Here is a 19177-nt window from a genome sequence, read left to right as displayed (position 1 = left end):
ATAGGGGCCCAATGTATAAAACATGTTTCAAACCACCCCTCCAGGCAGCTTTGAAGGTACAAAACAGGTTTTTTGTGTATTCTTGCATGTAAACAGCACATTTCACAATTCTTTCAAGATGTATCAAAGTACTTTTACAGACAAGTCAGTACTTCTGAAGTATGGTTGCTGTTGTAGCGAGGGAATCTGTTAATTTTAAGGAAATAGATTTCTGGCTTCTATTTTATGTATACTTCAAGCTCTAAACAGTTTAAGACGATTTCCTTCAAAAAGGTAAGAAAGGAAGAAATTACCCAAATTGTGTTATGATCACATTATAGCGAGTGGTGTCATTGAGATGACTAATTTCTTACCTCAGTTGCATTTTACAAAAAGATGCTAAGGTGAGAAGAATAGCCCACAGCAGGTAGGGAGCATGCTTCCTGGTACAACAGTGTTTTCCAAAGAACAGACCAATTATCTGAAGTATTATTATTATATTATCTTGTATTTATTTATTAAATTAATTTATTCCACTTTAATAAGTGTATTGCCTGCTGACTGAGAGGGCAATGATGTAAAACTGGGAAGCCCTCTGGTGGTATGAACGGAATAAAGAGTTTGTCATCTGAATGGGAGGTTACCTTGAACTGGAAATTTTTTGATGGTGAGTTTCCCTAATAAAATTCTCCATTCGCTTGTAAAGTCATCCTCATTGACATCATAAAGAGAATAAAAATTGTTTTTGCAATATTCCAAATCATGAAAACCAGATGAGAGTTTGTCCCTTTCCAAGGCATTATTATTGTTTTTTAAATGTTGCTTGATGTTTTGATTGACTATTATTTGCATATTAGAGCATTTAGAATATTCTTCAGTAACCAGCATATTAACTTAATGCAGCTCTGTTTCTTGACTTTTCACAAAACGTACCCCAAATAAAATACTTTCTTCCGCCTTGAAGAATCCAAAATGGCCCTGATAAGTGAATCCATGGAAAGAGGATGAGAGGAGATCAGTGGTGAATGCAGCCATCAAACAACAGAAGAAGGTCTGCCAGGCTAGTTTGATATCCCAGAAAGAAGCCACCTCTTCAAAAGTGAACAGCAGCCCACCCACAGGGGCTCGGAACACAGAGGCTATCCCTGCTCCTGCCCCTGCAGTAATGAAGTTTCTCCTGAAACAGATTGACAAACTGAGGATAATTTTTAACCACTTCTAAACAGGAAATTTATGATAAATGCTGTACCTTCACCTACAATTAAAGTAAAATTTTATACTTTAATTCATGCTATACTCATGGTTCAGACAACAGGAAAAATAATTTGTGTCAGACTCATTAATTACACCAAGAAATTCATGATCCTAATCTACAAATGCAATGCACAAATAAAATCAACTGTTTCCCACTACTGTTAAAATTTACCTTCAGATTCAGTAGCCTAGTGGTTAGCACAATGCTTTACAGTAAGGGTGATTGGGTTCAATTCTCGCCGCTGCCTGTAAGGAGTTTATACATTCTCCCCCTGACCGCGTGGGCTTCCTCCGGGTGACCCGGCTTCCTCCCACAGTCCAAAGACGTACCAGTCGATAGGTTAGTTGGTCATCGTAAATTATCTCATGATTAGGCTAGGGTTAAATCATGGGATTGCTGGGTAGTGTAGCTCAAAGGCCCAGTGGGGCCTATTCCACACTGCATCTCAATCAATCAATAAATAGATAAATAAATAACTATTTTATTTATAAATAATTATTAACTCAAAACTGATCAGTTACCTGTTAGCACAGTTCCGAAACCTTGTGAAGAAAGGCAATTGTACTCCAAGTGTGTCAGATTTAAACTGACTCAGGCCACTTCCTAAAATTGAACTGCAAAGCAACAGTTATTACAAGTGCATTTAGATTAGATTATTAGTTTAGATTATGAGGACACGCAGTCCTCTTTTATTGTCATTTAGTAATGCATGCATTAAGAAATGATACAATATTCCTCCGGTGTGGTATCACAGAAACACAGGACAGACCAAGACTGAAAAACTGACAAAATCCTTTTTTCACTAACAAAGGCATTTTTTCACATTGAACTTAAGTATTACTGCAATTTTGGTGCTTTGTGATAAACATTTCTTTGTATTCAGCAATCCTGTAAGTAGGCCTGCTACTCAAAATGTTCCTATTATTAGTCCATAATACTTATTGGTAACATTAACCCTGCACGAGTTCTAATCAGTAAAGTTGGTTCCATGATTTAATCTAGTTTTATCACATACATTAGATTAAATGAAGTTTACACAGACAAAGGCTGCAGGTAATGGAACAACCTCACAGCTCCAGAATCCCAGATTTATTCTGATGACTTGTGCTGTCCTAAGACCAGCACACAAGTGAATTTCAAAGGAACAGCAGCACTTCTGCTTTCTTAGAAGTTTGTGCTAATTTGGCATGTCATCTAAAACTTTGACAAACTTGCTTATGCAGGTACAAAGGAGAATAGCCTGGATCAACAAACAGTGAAAAAGCATACATGTCTTTGAATGTTGTTGATCAAAACACATGACATGGAAATATCCCAGATGGCAGTTCTCATTGTTTCAGTGACTCAGATTATTTGTTTTGAATACATGGTGGAACATCAGTTATGGGAAATACATGTTTTGCCTTTTTTTTGTATCCAGCAGAACATTAAAACCTACCAATTTAGTATACAGGTGTTAAATTACTTTCAGAATGAACCAAAAGTATCTTTCAGATGTGATCCAGAGTTCCACATTTATTTAAAAGTGTTTTTCAGTTTTTCTATATTGACCTTTTCTTTGACCTTTCCAACATCTACTGAATTGAGTGAAACACATTAAATAATATTGTCCTTTGCAAATTCTGGTTTTACTCAATTCTAAATAATTATGATTATTATTATTTCTTTCTGGACTTGTTAGATCATATACTGACCCTCAAATTTAACATTACAAGTTTCAGAAAAAACTGGACTATCTGACTTGTAGCCACCTTAAATCACGGCAGAAGACAGATAGCCGTTGAAGATATAGTGTATGGATGACTTAGGACAGTTTATAATGACTTTTGAAGATTTCTTCATTTGGACTTTGTACAGGAAGATCTTGTTATTAGTGTCCAAATGTAGCTGACATAGAACTTTTTCCTACCAGGACAATACTTTGATGCCAATATCACACAACAAAAACACTGCTTCAATTTCTGTCAAGTTTTACTATTGATTCAGAAAATCAAATTGCAACTGGTATCAGACCTCTTTTGTACAATCTGAAAGAGGAGGCACTTGTGGACTCTGGAAAGTGATATTGACAATCATTATTTATCTTGATTCAATCAGGCATTGAATCCAGTACAACGTCACAGGTTTTTTTTCTGTTTTTGACTAATTAGCATTGTACTTGAATCACAGTGGTAATCTTCTTACCCCATATGAATCATTGGTCCTTCTGGCCCACAGAAAAGCCCAGAGGCTACAGCTAACACACAAGACACCATGGTCCCAATCAGTGTTCTAATGTTAAAGATGTATTGAACTGAGGCACCATTCAGAAATCCAATCACTTCAGGCAAGCCACTTGGCATTCCTAATGGACAAAGAAACTGGAAATACCAAACCAAATAATGTTAATCAGCGATAATTATAGTGAATCCTTCAAGTTTTTTACAAAAGTGAATTTAGACAAGTTCTTCTTTCTGATCATTAAATATTTTGGGGCATAGGATGATGTCAGAAAAATGATTCATTTAATATGTCTTGTAAATGGAGTGAATTTACTTTTGGTGCTGCAAGATATGGCTACACTTAAGATTTGATTGTGTTGGTGAGAGTGCAGAGGAGATTCATCAGAATGTTGCCTGGATTGGAACATTTCAGATATAAGGAGAGACTGGATAGGCTGGGTTTGTTTTCCCTAGAGCAGATAAAACTAAGAGGTGACTTGAGAAAAGTGTATAAAATTACGAGGCACATACAGTAGAAAGTAAATCTTATTCCTGCGAGGAGGGTGCAAGAGACAAGAAGCAATAAGCTTAAAGTGAGAAGTAGAAACTTTAGAGGGGATCTGAAGGGAATATTTTTCCCCACAGAGGGTGGCTGTAGTTTGCACTGGTTGCTTTAAGAAATGGTTAAAAAATATCAAGGCAAGTACTTGAACTACCATGGCATAGAAGATTATGGACATAATGCAGATAGATGAGTACCATGGGCAGCATGGACGGTGTGGACTGGAGAGCCTGTTTCTGCATTGCACGACTCTGCCATTCTATGAATAAACTGCAAAACTGACACAGTCAGCAGTATGAAACGCTGTTGCATGTTTTACACCCAGAAATAATTACCAGTACGAGACTTGTGCAAATCTTGACAGGACCTCACCCAATTTTGCGTAGCCTTCAAAGAAGGTTATCAGCTCATGGAGCTTCATTTCTCATGGTAGCAACATCATAAACTTTGAAGGAAATAGAGGCTGCAAGGGTCAGGAAACAGCTCCCACTTTCACTGAAAAGACAGTGCAGATGCAAGGTGGGAGGTCCTGTGCTCCTAACAGACCAAATGGAGGTTGATGCTGCAGTCTCCTGAAGGAGTGAGAAGACATGTACTGAAGACATGTGCCAACCAACTGGCTGGTGAATTCCCGGGTATCTTCAACCTCTCACTCCCGCAGAGTGTGGTACCCATCCGCTTCAAGCAGGCTTCAATTGTACCAGTGCCCAAGAAGAGCGTGGTAACCTGTCTAAATGACTATCATACAGTGGCACTTACATCCACAGTGATGAAGTGTTTTGAGTGGTCGGTGTTGAAGCATATCAACTTGTTAGAGAATTTGTTTTCCCCACAAGACTCAGACCAAGGTATTCATTAGGAGACTCTTTATTTATGTGACACGGAGAACCATCCCGCACCAGAGAGCAACAACTCCATTTACAATCAGCACATGCACCCCCTTTATGGTTAGTTCTAACAGGACTAGTTTGTTCAACATTTCCATGTTTTGTATTGTCCTAGGCAAGCTACAGGGAGGAACACCTAAGTCACGTAGCCTCGTGGTGTACAGCTGCAAGCTAGAGAGCAACACCATGTCATTTTATGTCTACAGCAGTAGGGCAGAGGACAGCTTCATGATTTTCTGCTGACTAACTCTTAAGCAATACAGACACACAATTCTATGGTCTTGCAAAGGTACTTACCCAACCCCAGTTGGCCAAAACCCTCCACACAGCTCCTGTCTGAATGGTGACTTGGATCCTTTCCAATTCACCTACTGAAGCAACATGCCTACAGCAGATGCTATCTCATTGGCTCTTCACACAACCCTGGATCAGCTGACAGCAAAGATGCATACATCAGGATGCTCTTTATGACTACAGTTCGGATTGCCAAAAATATCTCCTCCATAATTTCCACCAGCACAGGAGCACCACAGGGATGTGTACTTAGCCCCCTGATCTACTGGCTTTATACCTATGACTGCGAGGCTAAGTACAACTCCAACGCCATATATAAGTTTGCTGACGACATCTCTGCTGTGGCTTGTATCAAAGGTGGCGATGAATCAGCATACAGGAGGGAGATTGAAAACGTAGCTGAGTGGTGTAATAACAGCAACTTCTCACTCAATATCAACAAGACTAAGGAACTAATCATAAACTTCAGAGGGAAACCAGAGGTCCATGAACCAGTAATCATCAGAGGATCAGAGGGGGAGAGGGTCAGTAACTTTAAATTCCTGGGAGTCACTAAGTCCTCAACCCATCATATGAATATTATTGTGAAGAAAGCATGACAGTGCCTCTACTTCCTTGGCTCAGGAGTCTGTGGAGATTCGGCATGTTATCAAAAACCTTCACAAACTTCTATAGATGTGTGGTGGGAAGTGTGCTAACTGGCTGCGTTATGGCCTGGTACGGAAACACCAAAACCTCTGAGCAGAAAATCCTACAAAAGGTAGTGGATCCGGTCCAGTACATCACAGGTAAATCCCTCCCAACCATTGTGCACATCAACTTGAAACACTGCCGTAGAAAAGCAGCATCCGTCATCAAAGATGCTCACCACCCAGGCTATGCTCTTTTATCACTGCTGCCATCAGGTAGAAGTACAGGAGCCTCAGGACTTGCACCACCAGGTTCAAGAACAGTTACTACCCCTTAACCATCAGGCTCTTGAACAAACGGGAATAGCAACACTCATTTAAGGACTTTGCTATATTATTATTTCATGCTTGTTATTTATTGCTATTTATTTATATCTGCATCTGAACAGTTTGTTTACAGTTTACAGTTCCTGACGTTTAAGTCTACAGCTACTGTTCTATAGATTTGCCAAGTATGCCCGCAGAAAAAGAATCTCAGGGTTGGATGTGGTGACATATATGTACTCTGATAATAAATTTTACTTTGATTTTTACTTTGAATAGGTCAGGCAACATCTGTAGAGAGGTACAGTACTGTAATCAGAATTAACATTCCAACTCGCCTAACCACCTTAATAAAGGCAAGCAAAGTAACTTGATAAATGAAAGCCCAAGGAACAATTCAAACACTTAAATATTTCTTTGACTGCTTTCTTCAATGGATAAGCCATTCCCAGCTGCCCTTCTCTTCACTTGTATGATTTCGATATCTGTAGAATCTGGGCCTCTGTACCTCCCTCTGCTACTAAATCCTCAACTTACTAAGCGGAAAGACTACAATTTGTGCGGATTGGCGCACCTCAGGGATGTGTGCTTAGCCCTCTGCTCTACTGTCGCTACACACATGACTGTGTGTCTAGGCATGGCTTAAATGCCATATATAAACAACCACTGTTGGCAGAATCAGAGATGGCGATGAGAGGACTACCAGCTAGTTGAGTGGTGACATAGCAATAACCTTGCACCCAACGTTAGTGAGACCAAAGAGCTGATTGTGGACTTCAGGAAAGGTAAGACAAGGGTTTGTCACCTTAAACAATCACTGTCTGGTATGGAGGGCCTACTGCACAGGATCGAAGTAAGCTGCAGTAAGTGGTAAAATTAGTCAGCTCCATCATGGGTACTAGCCTCCATAATATCCAAGACATCTTCAGGGAGCGGTGCCTCAGAAAGGTAGGGTCCATTGTTAAGGACCTCCAGCACCCAGGGCATGCCCTTTTCTCACCGTTACCATCAGGTAGGAGGTATGGAAGCCTGAAGGCACACACTCAGCAATTCAGGAACAGCTTCTTCCCCTCTGCCATCCGATTCCTAAATGGGCATTGAACCCATGAACACTACGTCACTATTTTCTTTAATTCCTGTTTTTGTACCACTTATTTTAATTGAACTATTTAATATACATATATACTTATTGTAATTCAGCTTTTTTCCTATATTTACCATGTATTGCATTGTACTGCTGTTGAAAAGTTACAAATTTCACGATATATGCCAGTAATATTAAACTTGATCCTGATTCTGATTCTCCAGTCCCACTTCATTATCCATCTCATTAAATATGAACCATTTGATCTACAATGTTTCATAATTAACTTATTAGAAACTAGCTTGTGAAAAGTTTACAAGAGAGGAGCTTACCAGCACCACTCCAGATGACAGTGTGACCATTACTGCTCCAATTCCAACGACATAGATCCACGTGAGGAAAAATTGATTGTTCTATATATAGTTTTTAAAAATAAGTTTGGTTAGGTTGGAAACCGAATATGTTATCTCTCATGTAAATTATTCCTAAGGAAAGATGGGGTACATTTCATCAATGAAACATTAAGTATACACATTCCTTGAACTGTGGCTTACCATGGGACTGATCTGTGTCTTTCATGGTGCTGATCAGTGTATTTCAAGGGAGGCACTACTAACCCACCCATCCAGACTGCCCAACACACCCACTCTTCCCTCGCAACACTCTCTTAACTGATCACAGCCTATCTCTTGGCACTCAGCCAGAAATGATGCATGACATACGAGCTAAGGAGGAAAATGACTGCTCAATGTTTATATATAAAAGTAGAGAAATGTTTTAGAGACACAAGAGACAACAGATGCTGGAACTTGGAGCAACAAACATGCCAGAGGAAATCAATGGGTCAGGCAGCATCTGAGGAGAAAAATGGACAGTCAGCATTTTATGTCGAGACTCTTCATCTGGCCTGCTGTGCCAGAAATAAAATTATTATAAAGTAATGAGTTAACTTAACAAGAAAATTAGAAACAAGTGGAACTGTGTTATTTCTGCTTTCACAGTTGCATAATTTAAACACAAAGAAAACAAATTACAATTCAGAAACTGAAAAGAAAATTTAGTATTCATTAACACACAGTCTTTTGTAATTGTTCTTTACCTGGATATAATGCAGAACCAACTTCCATTTCAATGTATTAATTGTGTCAATGGCCTGGTATACAAAAAAACCCAGGATTCCAACTGCTATTCCAATCAATCCCATCATAAACCAGTGGTCCCAGTCTGACCTAGAAGAGAAGGGAAAAAATGAGTGTACTCAAACAGGCACATGAGAAGTTCAACTATTCTGCTCCACCATGCTGGTTTAACATCAAATCTTGACTGACAATTCCATTTACTTGTTTTTTCATCCATGTCAAACAACCCCTGTATTTAACCAAAAAAACTGTCGCTTTCAGACTTGAAGATTCAATTGATCCAGTGCCTGGAGCTTCTTGGGTGAGCAATTTCCAAATTACATCTAACCTTTCTGGCAAAGAATGGAAACTTCAGATAATAGAGGACATGCATTTAAGGTGAGAGGCGGGAAAGCTTAAGAGATGTGAGGGCAGGATGTCTGTTTGTACAGTGTGGTAGGTGCTTAGAACCAGCTCCATGGGTACTAGTGGAGGCATTCAATTGTGGCATTTATAAGGCTTTGAAATAGGCACGTGAAAATGTAGGGAATAGAGGAATATAGATCATGTGCAGGCAGAAGAGATTTAACTTAATTCGGCTTCATGTTTGGCACAGACATTGTTGGCCAAAGGGCCTTTTCCTGTGCTGCATGCTCTATATTCTAAAAAGTACCCAGTAATTTCACTCACAAATTAATGAAATTCATTGAAGAGTTACTCATTCTGGATATTTCTACAAGAGGAAATAATAGCCTTAACATACCACTCCTTCTCCTAAACATGAGGAAGCACATGCTAATTCTACACAACTGGTCTTCATAATTTTATTATTGTGCAGTCATTAATGAACACCACCAGTTAAGATACTTTAATAGAGAGAAGGTAGTTGATAAAACAGTTAAAACAACATTTGGGGACTTTCCTGGGGCTGGGGTTACTTCAAGCCATTAGAGTGCTTTCTACTGGAGTCACATTATGTCTAATTTGTTAGTGGACATTACCTTTCATTGTTTTGATCATTATTGAGTGTGAACTTGCACCATCGGAATTGAGAACAAACTAGCATATAGATTTGCCCTGTGTGTTCTGAGTATTAATTAACTAGGCAATGTTCCACATTGTTGAGTTGATGCACTGGATTGGCTTGGTGGGAGGCACAGCTAGTGCCGGAGTATGACTCCACAGTACCAAGTCAAGGATGTTTTTGGGGCACAATAGCCTCTAATGTGACCACTGTTCTAAGCCGCTCTTGACATCATGTGAATAGAACAACATTTGATAAAGATTAGCCTCTGTGAAGGAGATAACATCAGGGAGTGACCAAAGACTCTGCTCTTCTGGCAAAAGAACATCACAAATGCTTTGACCTTGTTTTTTGAGGAGGGTGACTTTCATGGAGGCTCCCCCTCATTGATTGTACATTATCACACACATGGATGTGGCAGGTCTGCAGAGCTTTGATCATTTAATCCTTTCACAGTTTGCTGCTATTTAGAAGGCAACTTTCTGCTGAGTTTGTTGGCACATGCCTAAGTACATTGAGGTGCAGGTACAATAAACATCTTGCTTGAAGCAGCATCACAGGCATATGGGCACAGCCAACACAAAATATAAATAATGCAAGACAGCAAGGAAAGAAAGAAAGGAAAAAAGAATCAGACGTAGTCAATGACAGTGCAAAAAGTGATCTTTGGTGTCCCATTGCTGGCCCAGGGTTAGGGTCATGCAGATCAGCTCAAGAATGGTTGATGGTTGTAGGAATACAACTGTTCCTGAACCCAGCGATCTGGGACTCAAGGCTTCTGTACCTCCTGCTTGATGGTAGCAGTGAGAAGATGGCATGATCTGGATGGTGGAGATCCTTGATGATAGATACTGCCATTTTGAGGCTGTACCTCCTGTAGATGCTGTCATTGGTGGGAAAGGTTGTGCACACAATGGACTGGGCTGCATCCACCTCTCTTTGCAGGGTCTTGTGTTCCTGTGTGTTGGAATTAATCTATCAGGCCATGATGCACCCGATTAAGGTACTTTCTACAGTGCATCTGTAGGATGGATGTTGCTGTTCCTGCCATTCTCTTCCACACTCTTTATTGAACACTTTCAAATCCCTAACTTTGATGGTATTAGTAGAGTGAATGGTATGCCAGCTTTCAAGGTTACAGGTAGTGTTGGATTGAAAATTTACAGACTGCTCGTGGGTACCTGGTTTTGAGCTGCTAAGTCTCATGTACTGCTCCTCAATTACATAGGTCTTATAGCTTCTGTTTCCTGTCCTTAGAAAGATAGAGAAGTTTTTGGTAAAGGTTGACGCGGTTATTGCTCCTCCTTTTCTGCCAATTCTTGGGCCATCCAGAATAATACATCAATAATGAAAGAATGGAAAATACTATGGCCATAAATGCTGCCAGAGACAACCACATGCACTCCCTGCCCATATGCTTACAAATATAGACCATCTTTGTCCAGATCTCACAATGCTAACTTGCATCCCAAAGTCGTCTCAATCCAAAATGTTAAGGTCCAGTGCTGGTAAGTTATTACACAGCATAACTTTTCATATAGGTGGGGCAGTGTAAACCCTACACATGAAACACCCTAAAAATTTTAGACAGCCAGCTAAGACACATCAATAGGACTATCCACAGATAAGAGTTAAAATTTCCTTGACAATCAGAAGAATTTTAAAACTGAATCAAACAACTTAAAAACTAAATTGCATTTATATACATATATTTTCAAAATCACTTAAAAAAGAGCATTAAGAATTTAAAAACAAACTCCATTGATTAAAACAATGCACGTTGCCTTTGCCTCTTGCAATAGTTCTCTATTCAAATGATTCTAATTGATGTTTCTACTTCAAATCTAACACACTGCAGACTTAGAAGGCAGAATCCATAGCAAAATTTCTGGGGAATTGCAACTTGTTCAGGGAATCACAGCTGAAGCATGCTCAACAGGTTCAGTACTTCTACATACACACAGAAACCTAAACTTGCCCAGGCTTAGCTAAACTTGTTAAACTTCTAACACACTGGGAAACACAGCAGATGTCATTTTCTAACAAGTTCCAATTCATTAAATCTAAGAGTTTCGTGCACCAATGTTGGAGAACTAATGCTCATCTTGTGGTTTGCCTTTAGTTGACCTTTCTTCCTTTCTCTTTGATTCCCTGTGCCCTGAATGGGACTGTCTTCCTTTCCTTCAGTTCCAATTATATTCAACTTTGGATATCTAACAATGCAAACTGTTAATGTGGACAGTGGGGAATATTAACCTAGTGTTTGACTTCTGTACTTAATTGGAAATATTCCTGTCTCATTTTCTTCTCAATCATTTGCCATTTACTTTCTGTAAAATTAAAATATTATTTTGAAGTCTGTCACAATCAATAATATTTTAAGGGTACACAAAATAACTGGAAGATGTTGGAAAAGGAAATAAGTCTCAAATTAGATAGAGAAGCAGGTAAAAGGAAGAGAAATAAGATTGGAATAAGATTGAAAATAAATCAACACACATAAAAGTTGCTGGTGAACGCAGCAGGCCAGGCAGCATCTCTAGGAAGAGGTACAGTCGACATTTCGGGCCGAGACCCTTCGTCAGGACTTTGCGTTGAAAATAAATCAATAAAGGAGGTTAAAATTTAAAATTTAACAAACCCTACCATCAATCCACTATTTGAAATATAAGAGTTCACAACTTCAATTATTCCTTTTAAGGGCCTCCCAAGTTAACTGGCATTTCATGATTTTAATTTATTTCCTTATTTCCTTATCAGGGTGTTTCCATTGTGAATTAGCAGCTCTATCTTCTTGCACTATTTAGTTTGTGCTTACAGCACAAATCTCATAATTGGTCAACACATATGAGACTAACAGTGACACAGCACATCACATGACATTAATAACGATTTGCAACTTACAGAATATTTCAGCTCAGCATAAGGTATTTTTAGTGTATTTTTAAAGCACAGCGTGCCGCTAGTATGGTGGGTAATCTGTCTAACAGTTGCAGGGCAATAGTATATTGAAATACTGATTTGGAAGTTGCAATCAGAGAGCAAATCTGAAGGGTTATCCTTCAGATCTCACAGACACCAGGGGCTGAATTTTAACTTCTCAGAACAGTTGGGCAAGGGCTGGATCAGAGATTGAAACTCAAAAAAATCTGGAACTGCATGCTAACCCATCAGAAGACAGAAAGAAGGCCAGAGGAGTGATCTGCTCACTGGAGGCTGTAGGGCCTCTGAAATTCTTGAATGAGACTACATGTCTTCATGTTAACAAGAATTCTTTTTTAATGATAGCTTGCAGGTGAAATGGGACTACATCAGAAGGCACATCAGCGGCTATACTTCATTAGCAGTTTGAGGAGATTTGATATGTCACCAAAGGCTCCAGCAAGTTTCCCTAGATGTACTATGGGAAGCATTCTAACTGGTTGCATCATCTCGTCTGGAGGGGCCACTGCAGAGGATAAGAAAAAGCTGCAGAGGGTTGCAAACTTAGCCGGCTCCATCATTGACACTAGTCTCCCAGCATCAAGGACACCTTCAAAAGGCGATGTCTCAAAAAAGCGGCATTCATCATTAAGGACCCCAATGCCCAGGACATATATCTTATATTTTAAAGTTGATTAGGTATTGAACTGTGCTGCTGCTGCAAAACAACAAATTTCAATGATATTAAACCTGATTCCGATTTGTAAGGTAAGTTATTTTACTATTCTGTTTGCGAAGTAAGTGGTGTTTCCTGTAGCCGCAGTATAATAGCTAGTTTGTTATTCCTGCACCATGTTGCCTGCTTCTCCCTGCAAGTGACAGACATCACGGGCCAAAGGGCCTGTTACTGTACTGTACCGTTCTATGTTCTACTTGCTTCCACCATGTACACCATCCGACTCCCATCGTTTCTTGAACGTCGAAAAGAGGAAATATTCATTAATAGATGGAGAGAAGTAATTCTTAGAACTAGTGACCAATTAGAAAATACTATGCAATTAAATCAGTAATTTGAAAGACATCTTCTTGTGAATGAGTTGTAAATGTTATTAGATAATATTACTACTATCATCAGCCAGGAAAATAATAATTCTGTATCTGTTTTATATCCAAAGTTCTGTAAATAAAGATTGTCTTTATTTATATGCCAATAGCTTATTTCTAACATGAATATACACAATAACAAATTATCTAATTATAGCATATCACTTCCAAGACACACACCAATTCTCCACACAGTAGCTGCGTATAAATTTGTAACAATGTCCAACAAATCTCATGGATGGGTTTTGAGAAAACTCTCCAGCGAATTTAAAAGGCCACCAAATAATAAATGGAAAATCTTGCCCACTGGAACTAGCTGAATACAAACTGAATTCCCATACAGTTTTTAGAGAACACACACCAGTTCTCATCAAGGGATCAGTAGTAGAAATTGTGAGCAGTTTCAAGTTCTTGGGTGCCAATATCTCTGAAGATCTATCCTGAGCTCAACATATTGATGCAGTTACAAAGAAGGCATGACAGTGCCATAAGGAAGGGAAAATCTGCAGATGCTGTAAATCCAAGCAACACACACAAAATGCTGGAGGAAATCAGCAGGTCAGGCAGCATCTATAGGAAAAAGAATGGGCCAAAACATCAACTGTACTTTTTTCCACATTTCATAACGAGTTTGAGGATAATTGGTATGTAACCAAAGACATTTCCACTGATGTGCTCTGGAGGTATCACTGCTTGGTATGGAGGGGCCACTGCATAGGAGCAGAAAAAGCTGCAAGTAGTTGTAAACTCAGCCATTTCCATCATGGGCACAAGCCTCTCCAGCATCGAGGACATCTTCAAAAGGTGATGCCTCAAAAAAGTAGCATTCATTATTAAAGACCCCTATCATCCTCTTCCAATTGGTACCATCAAGGAAATGGTACAGGAACCAGAGGACACACATTCAATGTTTCAGGAACTGCTTCTTCCCCGCTAAACAACAAATTTTGCTACATATACCAGTGATATTAAGCCTAATTCTGATTCTGAACTCATGAATTTAAGTGATTATTTTCTGAAAAAGGGCTTCTCCCTTTTTCATCTTTAGTACTTTCATACAAAGCCATTTACTTCTGCTAGGATACAATTCTATGGACACCAAGTACCACCAGCCCTTTGGCTAAGTACCCTTTCTTCGTGCATGCAGGAAGCATATGTGGGCTATTCCATCATGAAAGAAATCCCATCTGAGACCAATCTCCTCCACAGTCAATTTTTGTACGTGACACAAGTACCCCATATGTATTACTCATAGTTTTAGAGTTGATTGTAAAAATGCTGGCTACTCTTCTGCCCCTTGACTAAGTAGAGGAAAGTAGTGATAACCTTTATAATTCTTCCATTTTTATATGTCGACATTAATTTCTTAACTTTGAAAGGAAAAACGAAGAATGGTTAGAAATTGTGTTCATTACCTGTAAGGCTCTTCTCTCAGCCATTTTTTATAAACTTCACTGTGAGAAGGCAAATAATCCAGACTCTCATGTGATGCCAGTCTCTCTCGATCCTTCTGAGTGTACTTAACTCTTATCAAATCAGCCCCAGCATTTCTTCTCTGAGCATTCAGTTTATCTGTCACTGGTCTGATCAAGGGATCTTCCTCAGAATCCCTCCATTTCTTGATAGGTTTAAACAGAGAAGTCATTTAGCTCCACTGGCTTTCAGAGACTCTGTATCCAGCTTCAAAAAGTCAAAACAGCTGTGATCCTTGCTGAACTGTCAGTGCGTATTAATATGAAGAGAAAATGATGTCGGAACTAGATTTTGGTTGCTTCTTGTAATGTATAGAACCATCTGGTGAGAGCTTCCATGAACCTGCTTTTTCCAGTTTTGTCAGCAGATAATGAGTCAACAGAGGCACAGCCTTCCTAATAACATAGAAATTTTCTAGGTGTAAGAGGATCACATATAAGTTACACGACATTGTGAACTAATTACTGCCACCAATCTCAGGTAGATTGCCTACGATAGTAAGAGAGAGAAGGTCCTTTTAGCTCATCGGATCCATGCCTGCTCTCAGCAGATTACTTCCATCAGAACCATGCTTCTGATTTCCATGTGAAATTTATTCCCTCTCAATATGTCTATCAACTCCCCTTATTACTCTTCTGGCACTTATCTGGACTATGCAGTGGTTTACAGCAGCCAATTGACCTGTCAGGACATCTTTGGGAATGGGTGATCAAGCCTGAGCAGAAATCCACATTGTTGGAAGAAAATGCAAGCTCCACACATACAACACCTGCGATCCAGGTGAAATCTAGTTTCCTGGAACTGAGACACCGCAGCACCCAACATGGCTCTCAGGAGCAGCAGTCCGCTTGTCAGCCATTTGACCCTGAAGCATCAGTGAAGTCTTAGCCAAATTCTGACATTCCAGGATAGTTAACCCTTGCTCAGATGTTCTCATTTCTAATGTACCCCCTGGAAACCAATTTAGTAATTCCAAAATCACTCCCACCAGGGTAAATAAAGCACTTAGCGTTTAAAGAATGACATGGGAGACAAAGGCTTCCATCAGAACCTGGAGAAAAGAGGGAATTGGTCTATATGGGCCTGGCACTGGCATTCCATTCACTTCACTGAGATGAACAGTACTCAGTTTAGAATTTTCCATAATCTCTGGAAGCCTATATGTTGGTTTGTGTACAGAGTTTCTTTGATTTTTCTTTTGGTTTTGGATTTTTTCATAATTATAAATCATTATTATTGACTAGCTCTTTGTCAGTTTTATTCACCATTTTCAAAGTCCAAAGTAAATTATGATCAGATAGCATGTTATCATATAGTTTAAAGTTCAAAGTAAAATGTATTATCAGAGTCTGAAGTCTGCTTAAAGTCTGTAAGTCATAGAATCAGTTCAGAGTAGTGGTGATTGAAGTTATCCATGCCAGTTCAGCAGCCTAATGATTGTAAGGTAATAACTATTCTTGAATCTGGTAGTGTGGGATGCAAAGTTTCTGTAGCTGCTAACTGACGGTAGTAGAAAGAAGAAGGCATGAATTAGATGGTGAGGTTTTTTGTTGAAAGATACTGCTTTCTTGTGACATCGATCCATGTAAATGTATTCAATGGTGGGGAGGGCTTTGCCTGTGATGGACTAGGCTGTATCCACCACTTTCTCTGCTCTTTACCATTCTTGGGCATTGGTGTTTCCATACCAGGCTGTGATGCAACCAGTTAGGATACTCTCCATTATACATCTATAGAAGTTTGTCAGAATTTTTGGTGCTATGTTAATCTGCACCAACTTCTGAGAAAGTGGAGGCTCTATAGTGGCGTTAGTGATGATACTTAATATGCTCGTCTCCAGTCTCTGAAATGTTAACACCAAGTCCTTTAAGTATCGACCCTCTCCACCTTCATTCCGCTAATGAGCACAGTCTCATGGGCCTCCAGCTTCTTCCCACTGTATTCAATAAGCAGCTCTCTGGTTTTGCTGATGCTGAATGAGAGGTTGTTGTGGAACCAGTCAATCAGATTTTCATTTGCCCTCCTGTATGCCAATTTGTCACCACCTTTGATTTGTCTGTATTTGAGCTGTACGTAACCATACAATCATGAGCATTTTTTTGTGGACAACATGTGAGGTTGTTAAACACAAGGGCTCATATAGTCATAGTCATACTTTATTGATCCCAGGGGAAACTGGTTTTCATTACAGTTGCACCATAAATAATAAATAGTAATAGAACCATAAATAGTTAAATAGTAATATGTAAATTATGTCAATAAATTATTTAATAAGTCCAGGACCAGCCTATTGGCTCAGGGTGTCCGACTCTCCAAGGGAGGAGTTGTAAAGTTTGATGGCCACAGGCAGGAATGACTTCCTATGACGCTCTGTGCTGCATCTCGGTGGAATGAGTCTCTGGCTGAATGTACTCCTGTGCCCACCCAGTACATTATGTAGTGGATGGGAGACATTGACCAAGATGGCATGCAACTTGGACAGCATCCTCTTTTCAGACACCACCGTCAGAGAGTCCAGTTCCATCCCCACAAAATCACTGGCCTTATGAATGAGTTTGTTGATTCTGTTGGTGTCTGCTACCCTCAGCCTGCTGCCCCAGCACACAACAGCAAACATGATCGTACTGGCCACCACAGACTCGTAGAACATCCTCAGCATCGTCTGGCAGATGTTAAAGGAACATCCTCAGCATCGTCCAGCAGATGTTAAAGGAAATAAGGTGCTGATAGCATGTTCAAATTATTGATGGCTCCTTAAAGTTGTCATAGCCGAGGGAGGTAGTGGGGATAAGCTTCCACTACCTATTAAAGGCTCTCAATGGTGTGAACTGCCAATAACCAAGTCCAACTCCTAGCATTCATGTGTGGCTTAGCTACTAAGTCCAGTGGAACCATTTTGACTGACAGGAGAAGGGTTACTGGTACCGTAAAACCAGTCATTTTGGGCAGTTGAGGCTCATCAACTGTGATTGGCTGCACATCTAGCAGAATGAAAGCTCTGATCTCAAACCTCTACTGCCTTGCAGCTGTAACCACTCATGGAGAAGGCTTTGGGGGTAAACCCCAAGGAAAAATCTGAAGCTGGAGTCCCTAAGGCAGTCCTACATTGGGTACAATGCTGACTGGTAACTCTGGCGATGGCACTGGTACCAGGCTGTTGTCAGTCTCTGCCTTTGCATTCATCAGCTGCGTGGAGAGGGAGAGTCTGCTGCATGGACAACAGCTTGCTCTCCATATCGTACTGCCCTGGCACGTAGACAGCTAGGAGGCAATATTTATGGTTGATCCCGACCAATGGAGGTCCTCAAAAATCATTGATTAAAAGACAGAATGGTAAGATTTACTTGCAAACAACAGGAATTCTGAGTCCTGACGAAGGGTCTCGGCCTGAAACGTCGACTGCACCTCTTCCTACAGATGCTGCCTGGCCTGCTGCGTTCACCAGCAACTTTGATGTGTGTTGGTAAGATTTACTTGTTCACTTGAAGCGTTGCAAGGTAACCTGTGAGGAAATAATATGTGAAAAGGAATAGAGACATTAATGAAGGTGTACGTTGCTGCTCGCATTTCAGGAAAATGTGAGGTTGTATAGAAAATGATTAGTTTTTGCTGTCTGGGAGCATTGTATGTTCTTGCATATGAAATATGGAAGGCTAACATATTACACCAAACTTTTAGGAACTGTAATGAACATTCAGCTCAAAGATTGCAGTATTGAGACAACAAGTAAAACTAATGCAAATTTTGATCTCTACATTATAGGAATAATTTATCATAAAACTGGTGCATTAGCAGATTCTAGTATTTATTAAAGAATACTGAAATAAGCATTACACAATGAGGAGGAATTGATAATGATCTTTGAGACCCAGTCCATCTCTTCCTGAGAGTGCCCACACAAATTGAAAGGGTGGTAAAGATGCTGTATGGCATGCTTGCCTTCACTGATCAAGGCATTGAAAACAAGTGTAAGCTGATGAGCCCAGGGCATGGATCAACACTTGGAATTATGATATTATAGCCATTAGTGAGACTTAATTGCAGGAGGGGCAGGGCTGGCAGCTCAATATTCCAGGGTTCTGTTGTTTTAGATGTGAATGGGAGGGTTTAAAGGAGAAGGGGAACATTACTGGTCAGGGAAAATGCCATGGCAGGTGCCCCGTCAGGACATCCTGGAGAACTCGACTGGTGAGGCTTTATGGGTGGAACTGAGAATAAGAAAGATATGACCATGTTAATAGGGCTATATTACAGACCAGCCAACAATCCTAGGGATTTAGAGGAACAAATTTGTAAAGAGAATGCAGACTGTTGCAAGAAA

General features: G+C 39.9%; 1 protein-coding gene across 1 annotated transcript in view; it reads right to left on the bottom strand.

The window, feature by feature from the left end:
- LOC134342966 (chloride channel protein C-like) overlaps nt 1–18646 on the bottom strand; it is a 90802-nt gene extending 72156 nt beyond the window's left edge. The window contains exons 1-7 of the mRNA XM_063041718.1: nt 18201–18646; nt 14799–15251; nt 8315–8444; nt 7548–7628; nt 3419–3594; nt 1756–1848; nt 913–1156 (exon numbers count right to left, since the gene is read on the bottom strand). Coding sequence (XP_062897788.1) covers nt 913–1156; nt 1756–1848; nt 3419–3594; nt 7548–7628; nt 8315–8444; nt 14799–15028 — 954 coding nt within the window. The 5' untranslated portion in view covers nt 15029–15251; nt 18201–18646. The remainder of the gene's footprint in view (nt 1–912; nt 1157–1755; nt 1849–3418; nt 3595–7547; nt 7629–8314; nt 8445–14798; nt 15252–18200) is intronic.
- Nucleotides 18647–19177: the final 531 nt, after the last annotated feature.

Source organism: Mobula hypostoma, chromosome 1 (assembly GCF_963921235.1).
Source record: "Mobula hypostoma chromosome 1, sMobHyp1.1, whole genome shotgun sequence".
In the NCBI taxonomy this organism is placed as follows: domain Eukaryota; kingdom Metazoa; phylum Chordata; class Chondrichthyes; order Myliobatiformes; family Myliobatidae; genus Mobula; species Mobula hypostoma.
The sequence above is the reverse complement of the archived record's forward strand: the minus strand, read 5'-3'. Positions and strand labels throughout refer to the sequence as shown.